The following is a 26,451-nucleotide window of genomic DNA, read 5'->3' as shown; positions in this document are numbered from 1 at the left end:
GGGAGACTCTGTCCATAGGACAACAATCAGTCGTATACTGCACAAATCTGGCCTTTATGGAAGAGTGGCAAGAAGAAAGCCATTTCTTAAAGATATCCATAAAAAGTGTCGTTTACAGTTTGCCACAAGCCACCTGGGAGACACACCAAACGTGGAAGAAGGTGCTCTGGTCAGATGAAACCAAAATCGAACTTTTTGGCAACAATGCAAAACGTTATGTTTGGCGTAAAAGCAACACAGCTCATCACCCTGAATACACCATCCCCACTGTCAAACATGGTGGTGGCAGCATCATGGTTTGGGCCTGCTTTTCTTCAGCAGGGACAGGGAAGATGGTTAAAATTGATGGGAAGATGGATGGAGCCAAATACAGGACCATTCTGGAAGAAAACCTGATGGAGTCTGCAAAAGACCTGAGACTGGGACGGAGATTTGTCTTCCAACAAGACAATGATCCAAAACATAAAGCAAAATCTACAATGGAATGGTTCACAAATAAACATATCCAGGTGTTAGAATGGCCAAGTCAAAGTCCAGACCTGAATCCAATCGAGAATCTGTGGAAAGAACTGAAAACTGCTGTTCACAAATGCTCTCCATCCAACCTCACTGAGCTCGAGCTGTTTTGCAAGGAGGAATGGGCAAAAATTTCAGTCTCTCGATGTGCAAAACTGATAGAGACATACCCCAAGCGACTTACAGCTGTAATCGCAGCAAAAGGTGGCGCTACAAAGTATTAACTTAAGGGAGCTGAATAATTTTGCACGCCCAATTTTTCAGTTTTTTATTTGTTAAAAAAGTTTGAAATATCCAATAAATTTCGTTCCACTTCATGATTGTGTCCCACTTGTTGTTGATTCTTCACAAAAAATTACAGTTTCATATCTTTATGTTTGAAGCCTGAAATGTGGCAAAAGTCCGCAAAGTTCAAGGGGGCCGAATACTTTCGCAAGGCACTGTATATATATATATATATATATATATATAAATATATATATATATATATATATATATATATATATATCACAGCTACCATTTCATCTATCATTAATAATAAAGAAACCAAGAGAAAACAATAAAGAAACCAAGAGAAAACAATAAAGAAACCGAGAGAAAACAATGTCCGCATTTTACAATAGTATGTTCTCCATTTCGCCCCGAAACTCAGGATAGGCCTGCTATGTTGAAGGGAGTGCTAGCAGTGGCCCACATGTGTGTGCAACAGGTCGCCTTGCCAAACCCTCCAAGGAGCTGAACTCAATTTAACGTCAGAGCCAGTCATAAACCGTAACATCTTCCTTAATGATGCATCATCCAAACCTCTGATGTACTGCTGCAAATATTTCAAACTTTGATCTTCCTCCTTGGTGGAAGGTGATGCTTGCAGCAGCTTCAAAACTTTTCTTGTTGTAAGCTTCTTTTCAGCAAACATTTTCTCAACTTCATTGACAGTCATGAAAGGTCTTCTAAAAATCGCTCTGGAGACATATGACATGTTATTCAGTGCATACTTTGGCTTTTGGATCAATTCTTTGTGGGCCCCTTGTAACAGGATAGCTTTTAGATTTTCCTGGCTTGGGATAGTTTTAACTGGCTTAAGTATAAAAGAAAAAATCCAAACAAAATATCAGAAGTGACAGAGTGCTCTCCAAAAATCAGTACCACAGTACATGCAGGTGCAAGATGAAGTAGGAAGTACTTATGATCTATATACCCCTTTTCTAAGATTCTGCCTACCATCTTCCATTCCTCTTCCTGCCACATAGGAATGAGTTCTGGAACCTTTGCTTCTTCCCCTTCTGCTATACATGCAAAAAATTCTGACCAAAATGCAGAGTAAGCATCTCTGGAAACACCAGCTGCATCAGCTCCTACTTCATCTACAAAAGTAAATCTTAATGGAAGAATAACTGAATCAGGATTCTTAAACTGAGGAAACATCTTTTCCAGAAGATTAACTCTGTGTATCCTAATAGTGGCATTCATAGGCTGGTCTTCAGGGGGAGGGGAGGGTCTTCTTGAAGACAGCATGGTATGGGTCATGTGATACTCTTCTGAGTCTATGTTCTCTTCCTACAGAACCGTCTCTGTAGAAGGGACAACTTACATTCTCAGTCGACTGGCTCAGAAGTTGGTTAGATTCTTCAAGTGGTCTGCCAGTTGAGATAGTTGGGGATCTCCTAACAATGGCTCAAACTGGATTTCTGATACTAAGCTTTGGTTAATCTCTTCCAAACTGGTCACAGAATATTCCTGTGTAAGATTATTAGGTGGTGCTGACATACTCTGCTCTCCAGCTGTAGTATTTTCAATGAGAACTTGTACAGGAATCATGCCAGAACTGTCTTTGGAATATATTTCTATGTACCCTACAAGTATGTCTTCCTCTGTAAGTACAGATATATTAATCTCTTCTGGTCTTTCACTACTAGAAAAATGTGCGTGAACATCAGCCCTTTTCTGTATCACATGTGACTCTTTATTGCCTTTCTCTTTACTGAGTGTACCTTCACCTCTCAGAGACAGATCTGTGTTTTGGGTTTCGCTGTTTGAATTTGGCAAACTTTGTCCCGGAACCTCATCCATGCTAAGGTAAAATCTCACAGTTCCCATTTTTAGTACTGTGTAGATTTTTCCCACTGTAACACCTTCACCTAGGGCTGTTTCCTGAAAATCTAAGATGTCATGAGTGAAATATTCCCACTTCCCTTTTTTAATTTTCCATGTAGGAAAAGCAGATCCCTCTGCTTTCTTGGGTACATCAACCACACGTGTCCCACCTCCACCTCTTTTCCTAAATTGCTTTCCTCCATGCAGCCACCCTAATTCAATTTTACGAGTTGTTTTTTCAGCAAGTCTATTTCCCCATAAATCAGGTCTTGTCTTTTTTTCTCTACAAAGTCTTCTTGTGGATCCTTCCCACTGGCTAGCCTCATTTTCTTTCTAAGCTTATCCAGCAGAAAATGTTTCTTTGCATCTTTTTCAGTTGACTGGGGATTAATCTGACTGCAGTAATGCCTTACAGCAAGTCTTGTCTCCAAAGATGGGGACATACTTTGTTAAACTGTCATCATCCATTAGTCCAATTATTTTAGCATCAATCTGTAAAAGAAAAAGCATACAAACATAAAAAGACTGCTAAAATAATGTTAATTTTCCAAACAGGTTAGATTAGTCAAAGATTTGAAAAAATACTTTGGGTTATTATATTTTAAAAGCAATGGGTTCCTTCAGTGGTGTTGTTACTTTCAATATAAAGTATGCATTTAAAAACAAAATGATTAGTCTTTTACATGGTGGAAGGGTTGGGGAGTTGTATTTACACTATGTAACACAATTTTTGTTCCTGGGTAGTAAGTGTTATTTCCTAATTGCTTATGCCTCAAAAGTATAGAAAATGGCTATTATTCCCCACAAACTGCTTTTGTGACCAGGACAGTGATATTTTGAAATTTACCTATTTCCAATGAGAAAACGGGCGAATTTGTGTCTTTTCGTTCACATAAAGTCAGAAAAAAACAACATATGAATCCAAATTAACGTGTATTTATACTAAAGTAATACAAAAATGACTACAAAAGATTTAGAAGTGAGTAGTTTTTCGAGATTTACGATTATACTGTAAATCACTTTCACGAATCAGCCCCCAAATGTAGTCTCCCATCATGTTCTCGTTATACTGTCCTTGGTAGCGGCGTTCAAAGTCCAGTATATCCTGGTGGAAGCGCTCGCCTTGCTCCTCCGAGTACGCTCCCATGTTCTCCTTGAATTTATCAAGATGAGCATCAAAGATATGGACTTTGAGGGACATCCTACAGCCCATTGTGCCGTAGTTCTTCACCAGAGTCTCAACCAGCTCCACATAGTTTTCGGCCTTGTGATTGCCCAGGAAGCCCCAAACCACTGCGACAAAGCTGTTCCAAGCCGCTTGCTCCTTACTAGTGAGCTTCTTGGGGAATTCATTGCACTCCAGGATCTTCTTTATCTGTGGTCCGACGAAGACACCGGCTTTGACCTTTGCCTCAGACAGCTTAGGGAAGAAGTCTTGAAGGTACTTGAAGGCTGCCGATTCCTTATCTAGAGCTCTGACAAATTGTTTCATAAGGCCCAATTTGATGTGCAGGGGTGGCATCAGCACCTTCCGGGGGTCCCAGCCGTACTCATCATACTTCAAGGCATCCAGCAAGGTCTTGATGCTGTTGTAATCCTCTTTGAGGTGCACCGAGTGAGCCAGGGGAAGAGACGGGTACTTGTTACCATTATGGAGCAGCACGGCTTTGAGGCTCCTGGATGAGCTGTCAGTGAAGGACAGTGTAACGAGAAAATGATGGGAGACTACATTTGGGGGCTGATTCGTGAAAGTGATTTACAGTATAATCGTAAATCTCGAAAAACCACTCACTTCTAAATCTTTTGTAGTAATTTTTGTATTACTTTAGTATAAATACATGTTAATTTGGATTCATATGTTTTTTTCTGACTTTATGCGAACGAAAAGACACAAATTCGCCTGTTTTCTCATTGGAAATAGGTAAATTTCAAAATATCACTGTCCTGGTCACAAAAGCAAAGTTTGTGGGGAATAATAGCCATTTTCTATACTTTTGAGGCATAAGCAATTAGGAAATAACACTTACTACCCAGGAACAAAAAAAAAAAAAAATTGTTACACGGTGTTATCATGAACGAACATAATTAATTAGCAAATGACAATTGAAAATCATCTGAGAGTTATTAAAAGACAGCCATTCTCAATAACCAAGTGTTAAATTACAACAAAAGTCACCTATTTGTGTCTATGTTGATTTCAGACATTTTCAGCTTCTTTTCACATGTACAGTATTAACCAAGTATTACCTTGTCCTGAATCATTTTTGAAATGGTATCTTCAGACAAACCATGGCCTTTAAGGAAATGCCAAACACCATCTGCTCCTGCAGCCATCATGTTACTTGAGAATAAAATAAGAAGTAAAAACTGTGTATCAATATCTACCTTTTTTTGGCTGTGGTGGTGGTGTGTGTGCGTGTGTGTATGTCTGAGAAAAGGACGTCCTCACAAGGTAAAAAACATTTTTAAGAAGTAAATATGCGTTAACAAAAAAATCTAAAAGTGCCAATATATTTTGTTGATTGTCGACTTTCGCACTGTGTGATTTTGTCTGACTGGAATTAGAAATAGTAAATATAGAAATAGAAACATAAGTGTGTGTGTGTGTGTGTGGTGGGGGTGTGTGACACAGACAGAATGATTCTTGGTGATAAATCTCCCTCCTGACCTGTGAGGACGCAGTATAAAGGGAACAGAGTGCCCTGGACTGGATGGCCTGACAATTTATTCCCAGGGTTAGGTGGATGTCGGCCATCTAGAAAGGGGGCACAGCTGTGGTACGTTAAGTTATCGCTCCAGAGGGAAAGCAATGTGGGAACTGGGGATTGGAGGAAAAACGGTTGCACTCACTAACCAAGGGGGCGTGACTGAAGTTACAAAAGGGGACATGGCTAGGTGATCTGCTCCTTTTTTTATGGTTAAGAGAACGCTAAAGGACAAGCAAAATATTACCGTGAGTGTCTAGTGTTTGTTGTTTTGTCGGTTCTAATTGTACTGTTTGTTATTTATTAGACGACTAACACGATCCGGAGCTGTCGCTACAGGCCAGCACTAAACCTGGACAACATTGCACCATTGTACACAAATAAATTGCATTTTCACCACGAGCACAATAACAATCACTCTGGACTTGTGAATGTGTGTCTTTGTGTGTGTTATACAGTGTTTCATTAATTACGAACTGTGTCTTATTATTTCGGGACTGCAACCCGTTGATTTGGAACAGTGGGATTATTCTTTGTGGTCGCCAGACCAGGATTATAAAATAAAATCCATTTGGATCATGAACTTTGTTGTCTGTCTTTTCACAATCACAATCACATCACCACTACACCTGTGTACTGCAAACCACTTTGCCACAGGAGAGGTTATGGCATTTCTACCTCAATTAAAAAGTATACAGTGTGAAACAAACCCGTTATTTGCTGTGCCTTAAGCAAGTACATTATTAATCATCGCTGTTGTTCATGATGAACTGCTTTTTGGCCAGTTTAGCAAGGGTGGTGCATGTCTCACAAACAGCTACGCCAGTTTTCTTAACCTTCAGTTTGTCCTTCCTCATAGTACACAGGCTTATATTTTAAATACAAACTAATAATTTTAATAAACATTTATTTGCTTCAATATTTTTGCGATTTCAGTGTTTTGCAATGGCAACACATTATTTGTATTATTAGTTACCTTTAGTGACCGCCTGCCCCCACAATCTCGGGACACTTTAAGACAGAACAGGATTTAGAATTTGCCCTAAACTGAAAGAAATGAACGTGTTAATTAGCTACTGCACCTTTGCTCAAATGAATAATTGTGCTTAATTAGCGTGCGCAGCCAGTATAATTATAATAATAATTAATAAAATACTTACGTATTTTTATTTGTATCATTATTATTTAAAATTTTTTTTAAAAAAAACCGCTATTTATTTTCTGTTCATTAATATTAATATGAATTAAATCAGTAACGTTGCTCAGCTGTTCAGTAGCTAGGTCTGATCAGCGGCAGTGAACAGTTGATCAGTATTACTTATTTGCTGCACACAGCAATTCAGCAACAGTGTTAGGTGTAGCTAATTTGCACGTTCATTTCTTTCCGTTCAGTGGCAAGTTCAAAATCCCATTCTATCTCAGTGTCCCGTGATTGTGGGGCCAGGTGGTCACCCTAATTTTATTTTTGCCTTCACGTGTCTTAATAATCCACGCAGAAGCGCCAACAACAGATTTGTTTGAGAAAAGAAGCCTAAAAGGAGACAAATATTGAAGTTCATTTTACTGTGATTTACCCGATAGAATTAAGAAATTGTGATAAGCTAATTATGTAAATACAAGTTCAAATATATGACAGAAATGAAATCCCAAAACCAAATCTGTTAAATTTGGAAACAAACAAATGCCACTCCAATAAACAAAATCGCTAACACTTTTTTTCAATGTTATTAATTCTACATTGTTGCACTATAATATATTCACTTATTTAAAAAATGTGTACTTTATAGGATTTACTTGCTGTTAAGGATTGCCAGCAGCTCCAGTGAAAGCTTCCATGTGGCCCAGCTTTGCAGTACCATGTGTTAAGAATTAGCACGTGATTAGAAGTGATCATGTAACGCTATCACGAAATTACGTGATAATTCCCTTTCATGAAATTATGTGATAATTCCCTTTCATGAAATTACGTGATAATTCACTATTACGAAATTACATGATAATTCACTATTACGAAATTACATGATAATTCACTATCACAAAATTACGTGATAATCATCACATAATTACGTAATATGTATATATTTTTTAGTAGACAAATGTGGATTGACATTTCATTTTGCAGTTTAAATACTGTGTATTCAGTAGTCTTATAATAGGAATAAAACAATACATTTTTAATTGTGTATTTTCTAAATAAGAAGGCAAGAACATTACGAATGTTATTTCAAACTTGCTTTAAGTTGAGGTCATTGTCCTCCTAATTTGCTTAACACGACCCCCTTGCAAATGACGCCACGGATTCAATGGGTTAACTTCCTGCATAAATAATAAATATATAAATAATGAATCAATGACATATATCTTATAAATATAATCTACTGATATTATGTTCATTCAATAAAAAAAAATATTGTATTAAAACATTTGTATTTCAATGCCCATTTTTAACACTGTGCAATTAATTGCTATTTGCAGATTAAGCAGCATCTTTAAATTCTGTTCGGGAGCTGTGCATTTACTCAAAGCACATTTCACAATTTGATTATGTCGCTTTACTCAAAGACGGAAAGAGCTGTCTCTTTTTTGTGTTTCATTCTTTGCTTGTTTGATATTTTCGATTTTGAAATTTGAGCAAAATAATTTGCTCGAACACCGAAATAACCTTTAATTTAATTATTTGATCATTTGTCAGTGCTCAAATTGTGAAATGGTTATTTTTGTCAGTCATTGACCAAATCCTGACTATGACTGTAACATATACATACTCTATGGGTAAAGCTCAATGATGTTTTACATCTCATATGTCACAAAGACAATTTGCTATGTCTTATAAAGGACTATCTGGAAATTCTGAATTTACTTTCCACTAGAAAAAAACTAGCAAGAAAAAGCATTTTGGATAAACAATATATTAAATGGTCAGAGATGGGATAATGCCATGTATTGCAATAAGGTGTTGTATTATAAATCACGTAGAATACAGCCATAAATATAGTGGCTGCACTAAGTTTCCTGTTAAAAATGCTGAGACATCTGGGTGCATCCTATGCTCTAACTAGTAATCTTTTATTCTGGGTCATTAGATATGGAGGTCGTAAATAATTTAGCAGGATACAGAACTCTGTATAACAAGGGAAACAGAACCAAAATAAATAGCCATATATGTCTACTAACCTAGAAGAAAGAAAAATATTTTAATCTGAGTTTTTCTGTCAAAATGTTTTACTGTAGACACCATTGATACACACGGATACAGTACATGGCTCATTTTAAAGTTTTAAATCTCTAGATTAATTTTGCATTAAACTCCTAAAATAGAGCAATTTTCTGGTATTGGCCTTATGCTTATAAGGCTGAGATTCTGATTCATGGTTGTATCTTCAAGAATTTTTTTTTTTCCTCTCCCTTATTGCAGGACTTCCAAGTCCCATAATTAACAGCCTTCAGTTGATTCCAAATATTGTAGTCCTTGTTCATAACATGAGTATAAGGAAGTGTGTGACCTCCTTAGTAAGTTGCTTAGCGACTTGTGCATTTGTCTTAATCTGAACTGGAAGACTGCTTGATCCTCAGATCTACCTACTATACTTTAGTAGCACTCCTTACCAGAAGTCCCTTACACCATTTCCCTACACTGGCTCCTTGTTGAACACTTACCTTGTAGGTTCTGCTATAGATTTCGTCTACTAAGGTGTGCAGATGGTAGTCTACAAGATCAACCATCTTTGATTTCACTTCCCAGAGGGAATTGTCACAATGGGGAACATCAGTGATATAAAGATGAATGGCTAGTTATTCACAAAGGCCCATTATTCATGAGAAACCAGGCCAGGCTATCTTTGGATCAAAGGGAAGATATCACTCCTTTTAGATGTGCTCCGGAGGCCCTCAGCATGAGGGGCACATAAAAGGACATTTTTTCTGCTTTTACATTTAAAGCAGCAACCAATTAGGTGTGGTAAATCATAATGTTTACCAATCATTTACAGGTCAATAAGGCAAACGTTTTCTGTATTTACACTACTCTTTCAGAAATTTGAATTTTCACGGGAACTACATTTTTTTTTTTTTTTTTTTTAGCAGACGCCCTTATCCAGGGCGACTTACAATTGTTATAAGATATCACATTATTTTTACATACAATTACCCATTTATACAGTTGGGTTTTTCCCCCACCTGGGATTGAACCCACGACCCTCCGGTCAAGAGTCCAGAGCCCTAACCACTACTCCACACTGCTGCCCCTGTATTATATATTATACAGCAATGGGTACTTTTCACAGAAATCGTTAAATCCGTGGTTACCATGAAAAAAAAAATACAGCCTTACCAATGAGAGTTCATTTTAAGGATGAGTGAGAACTTTACAATATAAAGTCGGATTATGGCACTGATGTATTGTTTCCAAAGCTCTTTTTTTAATTTGTTGTCATCACAAAGCTATTGATTTATTGTCAGAAAACTGCTCAGCAGGCGGCAAAATCTCACAGCAGCGACACACTGACAACGAATGTCTTGAACACTACAGGCTTTTTTGTTCAAGAAAGTATACAGCTTTAAATATTGACTCACCTTCAAGGGGGCAGGAGACGAAATATCAGTGCATCACAAAACATTGCTACATATGAGATCACTCAACATTTCTTGGTGGGAACAAAAAAAGAAACATACTGTTAAAATCTTGGTTCAGTTTGGATTGCAATTTGAATTGCAGTCCGTAGTCAGGGATCTTAAAGTTTGGTAGGAAAAGGTTAAAGATATTAAGAAATGTTTCCTGGTTTTTAATTCTGCTGTATTTTACCTGAACATTAATATCAATACATGTCATTATGAATTATACAGGAAGACATATAAACTAAAAGCTTTGTGTCCTGAATACAGTAGTTGGTGGATGTGGTTGACACTTTGTCATGTTTACCATGGCAGTACAGTACTGTATGTATGCACTGGAACAAGCTGTGAAAATGAGAAATAGTAAACAGTACCACTTTGAAATGTACCTTTTGATGACTTCTGTCCGGACACTTCATTTTTTGTCAGTGTTCTAGGAAAGCTGCTTCTAGTTAATGTATTTTGTGTAAAGTAGTATATTTGAGGTCTATTGGCCTACATACAATTTATAGACCCCCTTTGTGGGGACATTGTAGCAAGAAAACCAAGGTAGTGTTAATCATTGAAACTGTGTTTTTCTTTTACTCTGACATGCACTGTTTCAAACTGTGTAACTAAAAAGATAACTTTAAAGCAGCCTTCCTACATATTGGTTCTTTCATAACACAACCTCATACTTGCGCAACAGGATGGACATGTTCAAATGCGTTCATATACATGTGTGTTACACTTTTTTTTTCTCATCTGATTTTGTTTAAAAGTGATAATTGTGTTACAAGATGCTTGAACATGGATATTAAATACACATAAAAGCTAATGATTAATTATTTGATTTACCACATAAATTAGTCCTTGCCTGGTATGAATTCGCAGTAAGTTCACTGTTGATCAAAACTTTAATCCTTCAATTTAGTCTATGTCCTACACTTGAAACTTACTTGACTACTTGCAGGCACATAAATATGTGATTTCCAGTCAATACAACATTGATATTATAGAGATTAACGCCTAACAGGATGAACACGGTGCCTTTAATTATTGAAACAATTTTCCAGTAAGTCTTGCAACAAATTAATAAACAACCAAGTAAGTAAGGTTTAGGGGTTGAGATTAGGTTTAGGGGTATAGATTAGGTTAGTTGTAGACATTAGGTTTAGGGGTAGGGGGTAGATTTAGGGGTTAGTAGTCTAGTAGGTACCTACTGGCCCATTAATATGGGATGATTTTGATTGATAACGTGCCATTTAATTGATTGATTTCAATCAGATTGGCTGAAACAACAAACAAGTCTTTAATATATAATAAATGACAGACAATAAGTCTTGAATACATACTAATAATGAAATAGTGTTTTTTTGTTAGTTATACTGTTCCGCTGACCTTAAAGGCATAAAGGATGAAGTACAAAATCAATAACAAATTTAATAACATTGTGACACTTTTCTTTTTGGAGAACCTCATAGATAAACAAATAACTGCTAAATAACTTAATAATAACTTAATAAGATAAACAAGCAGCCAAAACAGTGTAGTAATTTTTCCCTTCATTTCAACTGACAGCTCCAGTCATTGTTAAGTCATTGTTAAGGACAGGGATACCCCAAAAATGTTAACTGGGTATGCAATAAGACATTTTTGGGTATCCCTGTACTTAGCAATAACTGGAGCTGTCAGTTGAAATGAAGGGCACAGTTACAGCAAGAGTATGTTCAAGACACAAGGTTACACTATGCTGGTGAGCCTCAATCAGGATGAAACTGGTGTGTAGTTACTGAATGTTTTGGCTGCTTGTATATCTATGAGCTTCTCCAAAAAGGGAAGTATTTTAATAAATATTTGGATTAAAAGGTATCCTACTTTAAAAAGCTGAAATCGAATACTGATTTGCAACATTAGGGTGGGCAAACAGGTTTATAGATCCAAACTCACAAAATCAAAACATGTAATGATCAATCATGCTATAATTTAAACATTTTAAAATACATTTAGAAAAAAGTTTATGCACCAAAGTAGCAATGTTTTTTTTTTTTTTTTCTTTTAAAGTCGCCTTGAATTCTCGTATTACACTGTACTGTTCTGAGTTTAATATCGTATTTGAAAAGGAAAAATACTCAATCGTTTTGTTTAGGGGTTGGTTAGGAGGACCTGCCCTCATAATCTGATCAACCATCGCACTAGGCGTGGCACAGAAAAAGAAGGCGGCATATAACTTAAATGGCCCTTGCTGCCAGTTTTTTTCGTTCAAACAAATTTTCATAACAATTCAGCAAGATTTATTTTGCGTTAGTGAATCAATGAATCAAACAAACAAACAAATCTGTTGAAATGATTCAATAACTGAATGAATCAAATGAATTGAGGCAGTAAAAATAATCAAACTGCACATCACTAGTTTTCAGGCCAGAAAAAGAGGTTTAAATAGCGCTCCTATCAGTGGTTAAAGCCTGGTGTCCAAACAAACTAATTATCACTCACATTAATGTGCACAATACAATTATCGCCCTTTAGTAATCTCATTATTCAGAGCGGGGTGCCTCATTTAAATACATTATCATGCATTACCATACAAATCACATATTCATTCTGATTACCATAGTATGCCACAATATATTTAGCGTGCACCATAATATGCCCACTATTTTGCATGAAAGTGAATAAAATTGCAATAGTAAATATGGAGATCATTAACGTGCACAGTAATTGCAATTATCATGCACCATAAAGTTTAGCACCCTTTCGTAAATGAGGCCCTAAGCCATGTCTTTTTAGAAGCAGATCCAGCATTTGAAAAATGTATTTTTTTTGCTTCAATAGATATTCATTTTAACTAATATTTTTAGGATTTCAGGGGACTTTTTCTGGATTAAGATCAGGAAACAGTTCAGCCATGGCCAGCTATTCCTGTGCTAATGAATAATGCATTATAAACTGTGTCATAATTTACAGATGTGTGAAGAGCTACAGCACTGTGTGGCAGTACATTTTTTACATTCTCAATCCTTTAGAATTCCTGAACTGAGGATATTAATGGATACTTTGTATCTGTGTGGTTTAGATGCTGCAAGCTGCTTTAACCTTTTTCAAAACAACTGTACACGAACAAGTCTTTCTTTCCAAAGCAATGACATTACAATGTAGTTAATCTGAAAAGCCGTTTACATTTACAGCACACAAAGGGATAACTTTTAAAAGCTACAATATAAACTACTTAATTACATTAGCCAATTTTTTTTCAGAAAGAAAAAATGAAATATAATAAAGTTGTTTCTTTTTAGAATTGTAATTGGTGTATTTTCTATTCAGAATTTGCGCTATTTACTATGTAAAATGCTTTGACAAAGTTTTAACAAAGTTGTGTCACACATTAGTTATACACTGATGTCAGTGTGCAGTATCAAGGGTTTTTGGTTTACACAATGCTTCCAAATAATGCATGAAACTGATAGTGAATAACAGTGAATAGTTAAAGAGCAAGTAGCTTCAAATTACATCATCTTAGTTCTCTGACTGTTCCCTTTCCTTTTTGTGATGATTGCAGTCATTCTGAGGGGTTCTACGTTCGAGTTCAGGAACTGCTCTTCAGTTCTGGTTGCCTGTCATTTACATATGTATTGTAGGGTGGATCAGCCAGTGTTGTTTTGTTAGTAAGCAACAGTACCCTCTAGTGTTGCCAGAATAACAAGACAACTTGATCCAGAGACAGATCACTGGAAGACACTAAAGGCACTTTGACAAGCAACTGGAACTGGAGAGCAGCTAATGAAATAATTTCTATACCTACTATGTTTTATTTTCTCCCCTGTTGTAGTGAACCAGTTCTGACCTTTATCCCTTCCTTCTTGTGCCCAGGTCTCACAGCAGCAGCATCCTTGGTGTCCCTGGCCTGGGCTCTGGCATCCTATCAAAAGGCTCTCCGGGACTCCCGTGATGACAAGAAGCCCATCAGCTACCTAGCTGTCATCATTCAGTTCTGCTGGCACTTCTTCACCATTGCTGCCCGGGTAATCACCTTCGCACTCTTCGCCTCTGTGTTCCAGCTCTACTTCGGTATCTTCATTGTCCTGCACTGGTGCATCATGACCTTCTGGATCGTCCACTGCGAGACAGAGTTCTGCATCACCAAGTGGGAGGAGATAGTCTTCGACATGGTAGTGGGGATCATCTACATCTTCAGCTGGTTCAACGTCAAGGAAGGACATACCCGCTGCCGTTTGTTCATCTACTACTTTGTAATCCTTTTGGAGAACACAGCCTTGAGCGCCCTCTGGTACTTGTACCGGGCTCCTCAGATCACTGACGCCTTTGCCATCCCTGCTCTCTGTGTCGTCTTCAGCAGCTTTCTGACTGGAATAGTCTTCATGCTCATGTACTATGCCTTCTTTCACCCCAATGGACCCAGGTTTGGGCACTCGCCAAGCTGCATACTTGTGGACCCTGCAACCACCTTTATGCTGCCCCCCGAGGTTGCGACCAACACCCTGAGGGCAGTTTCACAAAATCGGGTGCCAGTGGTGGTGCCAGACAGGGATCCGAAATACACAGAGAGGGACGGCTGCATGCCTGTGTTTCAGGTGAGGCCCACCGCCCCTTCCACCCCATCCTCTCGTACTCCGCGGATAGAGGAAACTGTTATTAAAATAGACCTGTTCAGGAACAGGTATCCTGCCTGGGAGAGGCACGTGCTGGACAGAAGTATACGCAAGGCCATCCTAACCCTTGAGTGTTCTCCCTCTCCCCCCCGGCTGCAGTATAAAGATGACGCTCTTGTTCAAGAGCGCCTGGAATATGAGACCACACTGTAGCCTTTGGGGATGTTTGCTTAAAAAAACTGCTAGAAGATCAACTTAAGGGTGAACAGCAGGACTGTGGCAATAAGTTCCTAGCTCTCTATACATAGCATTGATCCATGATGTTGATTGTCATGGACTGAAAATAAGCACGATTTCTATTTCATTTGAAGGATGTATTGTTGTTGTTTTTGTAGGTTTTTTTTTTTTATTTAGTTTAGTGTTATGTTTTTTTTTGGGGGGGGGGTTTAAGTACGCCTGACAGGGAATACATATATAAATAAGAGGGCATCACATTCAAGAATCTAAACACCCTAACCCAAATTCTTTGCAGTTTTTCTTTCTCTGACACAGAAAAGGGAATTGGCCACTTGAACAAACACCGTGTACAGATAACAAAGATAACCTTGTACAGTGCCTTGCATAAGTATTCACCCCCCTTGGACTTTTCCACATTTTGTAGTGTTACAACCTGGAATTAAAATGGATTTAATTGGGATTTTTACCATTTGATTTACACAACATGCTTAACACTTTGAAGGTGCAAAATATGTATTATTGTGACACAAAAGTTAATTAAACAAAAAAAGACATTTGTTGGTTGCATAAGTATTCACCCCCCTGAGTCAATACTTGGTAGAAGCACCTTTGGCAGCAATTATAGCTGTGAGTCTTTTTGGGTAAGTCTCTACCAGCTTTGTGCATCTGGATCTTGCAATTTTTGCCCATTCTTCTTGGCAAAATTGCTCAAGCTCTGTCAAGTTGGATGGGGACCGTTGGTGAACAGCAATTTTCAAGTCTTGCCACAGATTCTCAATCAGATTGATGTCTGGGCTTTGACTGGGCCATTCTATGACATTCAAGTTCTTGTTTTTAAACCACTCCAGTGTAGCTTTGGCTGTGTGTTTAGGGTCATTGTCCTGCTGGAAGGTGAACCTCTGCCCCAGTCCCAGGTCTCTTGCAGACTGAAACAGGTTTTCCTCTAGAATTTCCCTGTATTTGGCTCCATCCATCTTGCCCTCAATCCTGACCAGTTTCCCAGTCCCTGCTGATGAAAAGCATCCCCATAACATGATGCTGCCACCACCATGCTTCACCGTGGGGATGGTGTTCTCAGGGTGATGAGCAGTGTTGGCTTTGCGCCACACATAACGTTTTGCGCTAAGGCCAAAAAGTTCAATTTTGGTCTCATTAGACCAGAGAACCTTTTTCCACATGTTTGCTGTGTCTCCCACATGCCTTTTGGCAAAATCCAAACGGGATTTGATGTGGTTTTTTTTCAGCAATGGCTTTCTTCTCGCCACTCTTCCATAAAGCCCAGCTTTGTGGAGCGTCCGGGTTATAGTTGTCCCATGGACGGTTTCTCCCATCTCAGCTGTGAATCGCTCCAGCTCCTTCAGAGTTACCATTGGCCTCTTGGTTGCTTCTCTGACTAATGCCCTCCTTACCTGGTCACTGAGTTTTGGTGGACGGCCTTCTCTAGGCAGAGTCGCGGTTGTGCCATATTCTTTCCATTTTTTAATAATGGATTTAACGGTGCTCCGGGGGATGTTCAAAGTTTGGGATATTTTTTTATAACCCAACCCTGATTGGTGCTTCTCCAGAACTTTATCCCGGACTTGTTTTGATAGCTCCTTGGTCTTCATGATGCTGTTTGTTTAGATATGCTCTCTAACAAACTCTGGGGCCTTCCAGAAACAGGTGTATTTAATCTGAGATCATGTGACACTTTAATTGCACACAGGTGGACTCCATTCAACTAATTATGTGACTTCTGAAGGCAATTGGTTGCACCAGAGCTTATTTAGGGGTGTCACAGCAAAGGGGGTGAATACTTATGCAATCAGGACTTTTCAGTTTTTTATTTGTAAATAATTTTGAAAAATATGTAGATTTTTTTCCCCACTTCGACATTATGGACTATTTTGTGTAGATCAGTGACAAAAAATCCTAATTAAATCAATTTTAATTCCAGGTTGTAACACTACAAAATGTGGAAAAGTACAAGGGGGGTGAATACTTATGCAAGGCACTGTAGATGTTTTGTTGTTCTGCCTTCCTATATTGAGATTACTTATCCTCATTTGCAGGCTCAGCAGCACATTTAATTAAACTATAACTTTATCATATTGAAACAAGTATGGCCTGTGAAAATATTACAAGGTATATCCCTGAATTATAAGAATATGATTATAAAATTATAATTGTGATTTTATATCACAAATAAAAAAAATTTTAACGTAGTGGGGGAGCAGAAAATATATTTACAATATACAGTACCCATGGGAACATTAACTCACTAGATCCTTAATTCAAGGCTCATTATGTTGGCCATTGTGTGTGTTATTAAGACACCATGCTCTTATTGTGCCAAAAGTTCTATAACTACTGGACTTTATAGACTAGGCATTTTTTCAGAGAGAAACTGGGCAGCAGGAATCAGCAATCATTAGCATATACTTGAATTTGCATCTTAGTTGTCAGAGATGCTAGTCAAATAATACGCCCCCTTGAACAGGCTCAAGGGCAGACTACATTATGATATTTACAAAGGAAGAGATAAACAGACAGTTGAGACCTGTTGGGATCTTGAATATACATCCTCATTTGTCAAGTTGCAGGTTTGATGGACTGTAGGATAAGCACACATGTGTGGAAAAAAAAGAAGAAGCTTTGTAACAGTTTTGGACTCCAAAGCCAAACCACACTTGCAGTAAATAATTGCAACTGTAGTATTAAAGATGCAACATTCCTTTTCACTGGTTGTGATACTACTGAAGTCATTCAGGTATAGGCAGTGGAAGCATTGTTTAAAACCATGTACAGTGGACTTCAGGCCTAATGATGGTCATTCCTTTTTAAACTACAACAAAAACCAAATAACCTTGATATCCTTTTCAGAGCACCCGGATGCATCAATGCTAAAACAAGTATAGGGCTGAAACCACTTCTGTCATTGTGACTGCCAACAGACATCGCTTTAAACCAAGTCATGTCATGATTGCTGCCAAGGCATGTTAACCACCTCAGAAACATGTTAAACCACAGGCATATTGTTTTGTTGTACATATTGGTAATCAATGGCATAAAAAAAGGAAACTGCATCTTTAAGTATTCTACAGAGAAGCTGTATGGGGTTTAGCTGCCCCATCAGCTTTGGCTCCAAAACTTCTGTCTCACCAAGATAAAACAATAACAAAGGCTAAATGAAAGAAAGAAAAATAAGCACAACACTTGTTGGCAAGAGGAGTCACAACACTCCAATTGCTATATTCAAAGTGTAATTGCAGTTAGTGTGGGAGGGGAGGTGGGATGAACAAAAAGCCATTTAATTTCGGTAACTGGTAGTTATTAGGCTAACGTGTAGTTATTAGGCTAACTCACTTTATTTTCTATCAGGAAGTAACACAAGAGAGGTGCACACACACACACACACACACACACACACACACACACACACACAGCAGGGAGTCAATTATCCAAACTAATTGGGACCAATACTAGTTTGCATAATCGATTTGTATGGATAATCGAACAGGTATTAATAACAATTACTGTACCTTTAATAATGTTTAGAATAAAGTTAACACAAAAGTACAGTACTTAGTGCACAAGTACATACTGATGATATATAGCTAGTAACCTATTCTATCACATTAAGCATACAAAATTACAAAAGTTTACAAATCATTAAATTAATGCAATTCAGTAAGACTTTAACACCTTCAGTTAAGTTTATGAAATACTGTAATTAAATGTACCGTATGCCGAACTTTGAAAATTGTCAAAGAATACAATTCAGTACAACTTTGACACATTACAGAACTTTAGGAATCATTAAACTTCAAAAATTCAGTAAAATGTTAATATACTTTGATACTTGCTTTTAAAGCATTGTAATAACGTGCAATTGAAATCAATAAAATAAAAGTTCTTAGCTGCTCAATAACATAGACAGGATCTCCAGCCCTTACTGGCGAAATACAAGAAAAATCTAGAACAAGGTGACTGTTTTAATTTGCTTAATTTAAAGCAATAATTTAAAGCAGACAGTGCTCCACCTAAGGTTTTTCATGTTGTGAATAATTCTGTAACTTTCAATTTGCCTAAGTTTGCTGGTCTTTTTTTTGGCAGCTAAATCTTGCAGCCATTTATATATATATATATATGTGTGTGTGTGTGTGTGTGTGTGTGTGTGTGTGTGTGTTTGTGTGAAATTGCCTTGGATTATGTATGTTAGGAGGAGGAGCTGTCGCAGTAACAAGTCTTTGATTCCTGGTAAAGGGCACCTGAGTCTCATCCATTTATAACAACCTGGGATTCCCAAATTGATTTATCTCAGGGGCTATCAAACAATGTAAAGAATGATATACTGTAGTAGCTATCTGTAACTTCATGTCTTCATGTAACTGTCTTGGCTAAATTAATATGTGCTGTTCTGGATTCTAGAGGTTCAGCAACACATTTCTTGCTTGATAAAATTACAATTACCAATTGTTAATAGTTAAACAGTTCAGTACTGTATATTCATTAGGTTCATCCAACACAGTTTACAATCGCTTTGTTACAAATGGACGCATTGAGCTTTTATGTTTTCTGAACTGTATGTGGTTTACATTATTTGATATGAATGGTGGTGATTTGCTTCCCAAACTGCAAACATGATTGTTTCAGCCTCTCATGAGAGGCCTTGGGGAGATACCTTATTAATGAAAAGAGAAGGTTGACAATGTTGTAAACCATTGTCTATTTAAAGTCTCTTTTTCCTTTAAGCATATACTTCAGTGTTATCTGTCCCCACGGCTCAATTAAGAGCTAGCTCTATTGTCATGTCGACAATTGCCAAGTGAGAGAATGATGAATCTGAGACGAGCAGAGTTCTGCATCTCAATTACCTGAGAGACGGCAGTCCGACCACCATGGTTTAATGGTGCTTCAGCTATTCCCAAGCCTCACCTAATGTGAAGAGAGACATGTTCTTTATTGAGGAATTCAAAAGGTGCAGCCAATCACTTTGAAACCCTTTCCTTATTAGAAGTTAGTGGGCAGAACTGGGTTGCTTTATGAAGTTGTCCGAGTACTGTAGTAAATATAAGTTTGATATATTGGTTGCCAATGACCACATAGGCCAAAAAATCTGAGTTGGTCTAAGTTACTACCCTTTAAATGATTTACTTTTAATGGTACAAATGGTATTTGTATATACAGTCGGCACCGCCTAATCTGCATACTGATAATCAGGATTTCTGCTAAAATGGGATAGAACTTTGGGAGACAGTTCTTCCCAATGCTATTGATGTTGTTTAATTGGGATACAGTATTTTCAAATGATGAACAGAGATCACTTAGCTGTGACAAGTAAACTACGTTGAACTCTAGAAGACAGATGAGTCTCTTGTGGTTTCTGTTGCAAAGAAAGTTGGCATGTCAACATGTAGAAATAAATAAATAAAAAAAACAGCGATTTAATTTTGTTTAGGAATAAAAAAAAAACATTGACTCATATTTTAAATTATACATTTAATATGTAATCATAATGTCATGTAATTTTATTATTTTTCTTTTCATTAGGAAACAAAAAAGTCTGACTAAGGTCGTCTCAACTGCCTCTCGTTTAATTGGGACAGCTGCTTATTCAGGATATTTTTCTTCTCCGGAGGCGTCCTGATAAAGCGGCGTAAACTGAACCAGTAAAATAGTATTGTGGTTTTATTGCTGAAGATTCTAATAAGGGAAAGGGTTGATAATCAATAAAGACCCACTGCAACAGCTATCCTTTTTGGTACTTTAAGTAAAACTAGAGGCCCTCCAAAATAATTCAGTTTGTTTGTTTATAATGGTTGTAAAACGTAGAACGGCTATTCTGATATATAGCTTAGGCACCAAGTCACTACACTGGGTGCTGCAGTACTTCAGGGTGTGACAGCTCCTAGCTGTGTGATCTGCGAAAGACACTGTAGCAACAATAGAAAAGGCCATTGCAGAAAAAAAGCTGATAGGAAAAACCATCTCAAACCTTTTTAACAATTAAACCCCAAACACAGAACTCTGGCAACTTATTACCAGCTCTAATTAAATCCAGTCTATGTATTCCAAAGAATTCAAACGTTAGACACAGTATGGTAGGAGCAGGAAAATGTATACTGCATAAAAACAAAACAATAACAAAATAATTTATGACATTAGAACAATCTATTGCCTAATGCAGAAACCTAAATGATAGAGATACTCACAAGTTTATGAATTTAGACCTGCTTTTCTTTATATAGCATCTATTCACTTTTATATTATTTTTCTTTTTTGATAATGATCTGAACCTACACATACTAAATGTATGTGGTTCAAACCAGTATGGGGACTAGCTGCTGCTGAAAAAGCACAGCTATTACTGAAAGTGGTAGACCACACTATATATGGTGTACAGTATCTGCCAAAGGTTGAATGCAAAATAGCAAATTATAGGTAATTTAATAAAATCCTCAGGGATTTATCAAAAAAAAGCATAGGCTTTATGTTAAATGATCTGCAATGTTTCTTACATACTGTTCAATGACTTATAATCGGTAGACACTTAATGCAACAGACAATTTAGGGAAACATCCTCTCTTAACAGTTGTTGTGAGACCTCTGTAGACAGCGACCTTTGTGTTTTTACAATATCCATAAAGATAACTATGTTTTCAAGATTGCATAGTCATTTAGTGTGTAAAAGTAATCATTATTAATCTGTTTCGGCATCATCGATTCTCTTTGAGTAAGGCATGCTTTGATGTAAAATAATAGAATCTGTACAATGAATTAATGAAATGTCAACAAGGATATTACTCCATGACAGATGCCTTTATATAAATTTGTATCTATATTTAGGTACCTTCATCGCTGTTTCATTTTTAATAGTTCCCACATTTATGAAGACATATTCATCTTTGCTCATTAGGAACCGGTGCTAAAAAATCTTTCAAAGTTCCTCATACTAAAAAGACAGAAAGACATTTGACAAAGACCTTCTAAAAAAACAAATAATTACAATGGAACACCACGTTAGTTTTTTTCGTACGCCTACCAACATGCTTTTAAAGCACATAAATTCAGGTCTGCAATAACTTTTTTTTTTTTTTTTTTTTTTATTTAGGACTTACAGCTAAATATACTTTAGTCAACCATACATCTTATTCTTGGTTTCTCACCCCACCACTGTAATATTTTGGCTTTCAGTCTTTTTTTTTTTTTGCTTGCTCAATGAACTTTTGTTTTGGCTACTAGTATAAAAAATAAGTTAAAGGATATGTTTTGTACATAACTCCTGTACTTTTAATATTTTTTTGTTTCACCTAAAGCTGAAAAATAGTCTAGCAGGATACCTTTAACAGTGTCAGCTACACTGTCAGTCTTTCATTACCTGTGTTTTTATTTAAATGAAATCCATGACCAGGGAGGAGGTACCGAACTGCATCATACAGTCAAACATCTACTGGATTAAAACTGCAGTAACAACTGTAAAGGATAATGAGATAGAATAATAAATCAGTAGGTTTCGTTTCATCTGCAGGCCTGCCTTCAAAGTTTTGGCTCTGTGGGCTGTGCAATTAAACCTGCTTGTGTACGAACCTAAATACATTCTAATACAGAGGCACTAGGTGGTGCAGTGTGGAGGCCTCACAAAGCAGACCTGTGGGTGGATACTGTGCAGATTTAATTTTGTTTCTCATCAAAGTACAAATTGTTTAAATAGTTTGGACTTTTTAAATGTATAATTCCTTTGTGCCCAGTTCTTTTTAATGGACATGCAAACTTTTATGTTGGTATATATATATATATACTGTATGTTTTGGATGCAAAACCTGGACCCTCAATGCAAAAATTACTCAAAAATGACAAACGACTCAACAGAGTATGGAAAGATGCATGCTGGGAATAACAAGAAGAGACAGGAAAAGGAAGGAATGGATAAGAGCGCAAATAAAAGTATGCAATGTTATTATAAGAGCAAAAAAACTGAAATGGCAGTGGGCCGGACATGTAGCAAGAAGAACAGGCCATCGCTGGACCAAGGAGATACTAGACTGGATCCCAAGAGATTTAAAGCAACCAAAAAGAAGACCTCCAGGAAGATGGCAAGATGAAATTAGGAAAAACGCCGGAGCAACGTGGATGAGGGACGCAGCAGACAGGCTATCGTGGAAGAATCTTGAGGAGGCCTTCATCCAGCAGTGGATTGAAAAAGGCTGAAGATGATGATGATATATATATATATATATATATATATATATATATATATATATATATATATATAGATAGATAGATGCACAAAAACTACCTTAAAGACTGAGAATGGAACATGACTTTTAGGTTTCTTTACATTTTTCAACATGCAGTATATAGATTGGTTCTAATATGACCTTTTCAAAATTTTCTAGACTGCGTTTGTAAATATTAACTCTAACAACAAATATGGTTAACGTTTAGGCCTCAAATTGAAAAAAAAAAAGTATAAGCTTATACACACTTTACCTGTCCTTTACAGGGACAGGTACATAATATTAGAAAAGCTCTGGAATGTTCAGCTGGAGTGAACATTCATGTCATGTTCAGGTTTAACAGCTTGGTTTGGGGTATTTTAATATGCTGTACTTGTCCCATTCAATTCTGAAGCCTGTTCTGTCCCCAAAGGCAGTATATACACAATTGGTTCTTAGGTAAAGAAGACTGTTGTTTACAGCTGTTAATGCAAGAGTGAACCTGAAAATGGATAACACTCCAAAAGCAGCTCCTAAAACAGTGAAATCTGCCTAATCATACAAAACACTGGCACTCTTCTGTTTACACAGAATAGTATCAGTGACCACCAGAGAAAAGTAAACAAAGCTAAACAATGAACAAATATTATTCAAATCTTGTTGTCCCCTTTTATGTTTGACAAATTATGGAACTGGATGTGCACACATTGTAAGTTTATTTAGGCTAATGGAGAAGTTTGCAGATTTAAATAAAAATCTGATGTACAGCTATGGCCAAAAGTTTTATATCACCTATTTTAGGATTGAGACATAATTTAAAAAAGAACTACATGAACATAATTTAGATATTTTATTTAACATCAAGTAATCAAAGAAACTACAAAATGAGTCTACTGGAAGTCATAATAGTAATACAGTGTTTCATGTTAGCTTTTGAAATGTCACATCTTAAATTTGTTGTCAGTTTTTTAAGTATGTGGAAAACTGCAAAGTGGTATGTATTTCAATATGTTAACATTATTCAGCAGGTTTCATTTGACTTTATGAAGCAAAATTAGTGAATTCTACAGGGTGAGGCAAACCTTTGGCCATAGCTGTACTAAAGTATTTCAGTTGTAATTGACATGAAAGTTTTGATTTGTACTTCCCGCAATGCCTTCAGTTTTGTGGTCACGAACAGGCAGATTTAGTGAAGGTCATCCTATAATCCTTTGTCATTGCTGTTGCACACACATTTTCAAGATGAACTATGGCAAGCAATAGCAACTTCCAATGCCAATATAAAAAATGGATAAAGGTCACTTTTACTTGTAGAATAGATCGATTATTCTACAATTTGCATAACGAATCCTACATAAGGAGCCATCTTTAGTCTAAACATGTAATAGAGTCTGGCAACCTCATCTAAACTATAATGTCTTCATTTATTTTTAAAACAACAACTTTTATTTAATGGACTTTTTTTTTTTCTTTCACAGCCAAACATTAGGAAAAACAACTTACATTGAAAAACAACTAATTGAAAAACAACTTACATTGAAAAACAACTAATTGAAAAACAACTTACATTGAAAAACAGCTAATTGAAAAACAACCTACATTTTTATTTGAATTGAATCGGAAAGAATTAGGCTTCTTTTGAAGGTTTTCTACAGTACCTAACAAGTTCTAAATGGCAAAATAGAATTAAATTAAAACAACCGCATATTATTTCACAGCACCAAGTCAAATTCAAACCCAGGCCTTTAGACCACAAATAATAATATATTACCTACTGCACCATAATCAATGATGCGTTTTGTTACGTAAACAAGACATTGTCTAGGCATGGTAATTGCTGGTTAATTAAGTGAATTAAATAAATAAAAAGCAGGCGTGTCTCTAATGCTGATATAAATAATGCATTAGGTATTTCAGATGTTGGATGTGCTTTTAATATTAAATGCTTCGACACATAGTTACCACGTCACATAAATAAATGAAGCTGAAACTAATTATTTATCTTGTTACAGCTCATTAATTCATATGTATAGGTAATATATGTCAAAAAGAGTCACTATGTTATCATTAACAGTTCCTGATCCTGCAAAGCCACTTCAGTGTTTCCAAAAAGTAGGTCATTAGGGTTTTATTATGGAACAACTGTATGTTTTTTAATTGCTGTAGATGTCCATGAGAACATTTTAAAAATAACAAGTACCAGCAGCTGTGGTACTGGTGATATGCACACCGCCAGTGATCCTTAAGAAATCTCTAATTATTATAAAACATTAGAAATAATCCAGGAACTCTTTCTCCACAAGTTGAACTTTGAACTACAATAAATAGAAGCCTAGATGGTATTTAGGCACTGTTATTGATTTCTTCAGTAGTCATTTAGAATTGAACCAACTAAACAGTTTGTTTAATGCTTTGATGATGAATTTGTCCCCTTTACTATTTACAGTAGGCAGAAAGGCAGCAAACACAGCAACAACAACAAAAAAATAGTTATAAACAAGCCAGGTTTATTTAGTTGTCATTGGAGCCTATCCTAAATCTACTGTCAGTTTAAAGGATTTGTTTTAATGCTGTTGGTAGATAATTGGAATTAACAAGTATCTGATCCTTTCAAATTTGAATCACGCTGTTAGTTAAAAAAAAGGCTCAAATTGAACAGTTGTCACTAAGAGCAATTGAAGTCAAGCTCCAGATTCCAGCCAGGCTCTGCTGATTTCCATTTGTCATATTAGCATTTTCCTTTAAAAAATATGGGTTTGATGACTGGTTGGGATATAATGGCCAGGTAAGATTGTAATCAGGCTACCTACAAAAATCTATATTCAAATTATATAAAAACTTTATTCAGAAAGCCCTGATAGGTGTACTTCGTGTTCTATTAAAAAAAAAAAGAAAAGAAATACAAGTACCGGCATGTCCAGGACTGTAAGATAAGAGCTTGGGTTGATTTCTAAACCACTGCACAATGATATTATTTTTTCATTTATCCTTCATTCTTAGCAGGTTTTTTTTCCCCCTTAACAGCACTGATGACTCCAAACCCAGTATATTAAAATGAATATTCCCTTTTGAATAGTCGTGTGGAAAACACTAACTATATATTGTTGGATGGAATGCAATGAAGACGGTCATATGGCTTTGGAAATAATTAATACAGCTCAGTAAAAAAGGATCCCTTTATACAATAGTATATAGTTGGTACAACTACTATGTTTAATATCTATATATTTTTTTCTTTTTTGTGCAAGCCATCTGCACAATTTTTTTATTTTGAAATGATGCTGTCTACAGTAGCAACTATAATGTGGGTGAGGGGCTTAAATCAAACAGCAACTGAATAGTAAGAGAGACACATCTCTATTCATGGTAATAACATATACAGTGTATTGTGGGGTCCATTTTGGAATCACTCACACAGTAAATTACATAAAAGAATTGTGTTACAAATGGATTCTAAAGTATAAGTCACCTCTCCTGAGTCCTGCATGTCGCACTGTTAGG

General features: G+C 36.6%; 1 protein-coding gene and 1 long non-coding RNA gene across 2 annotated transcripts in view; one reads left to right on the top strand and one right to left on the bottom strand.

Annotated features, from left to right (window-relative positions):
• xkr4 (XK related 4) overlaps nt 1–22,998 on the top strand; it is a 122,477-nt gene extending 99,479 nt beyond the window's left edge. The window contains exon 3 of the mRNA XM_033999378.3: nt 13,776–22,998. Coding sequence (XP_033855269.2) covers nt 13,776–14,728 — 953 coding nt within the window. The 3' untranslated portion in view covers nt 14,729–22,998. The remainder of the gene's footprint in view (nt 1–13,775) is intronic.
• On the bottom strand, nt 1,128–7,201 carry LOC131736834 (uncharacterized). Its single transcript, XR_009328426.1, has 3 exons — nt 7,110–7,201; nt 4,858–4,951; nt 1,128–3,102 (listed from the first exon to the last, which is right to left on the bottom strand). It is a non-coding gene; the product is annotated as an uncharacterized LOC131736834 (long non-coding RNA).
• Nucleotides 22,999–26,451: the final 3,453 nt, after the last annotated feature.

This window comes from Acipenser ruthenus, chromosome 4 (assembly GCF_902713425.1).
Source record: "Acipenser ruthenus chromosome 4, fAciRut3.2 maternal haplotype, whole genome shotgun sequence".
In the NCBI taxonomy this organism is placed as follows: Eukaryota; Metazoa; Chordata; class Actinopteri; order Acipenseriformes; family Acipenseridae; genus Acipenser; species Acipenser ruthenus.
This window is presented reverse-complemented; position numbering and strand designations above follow the sequence as displayed.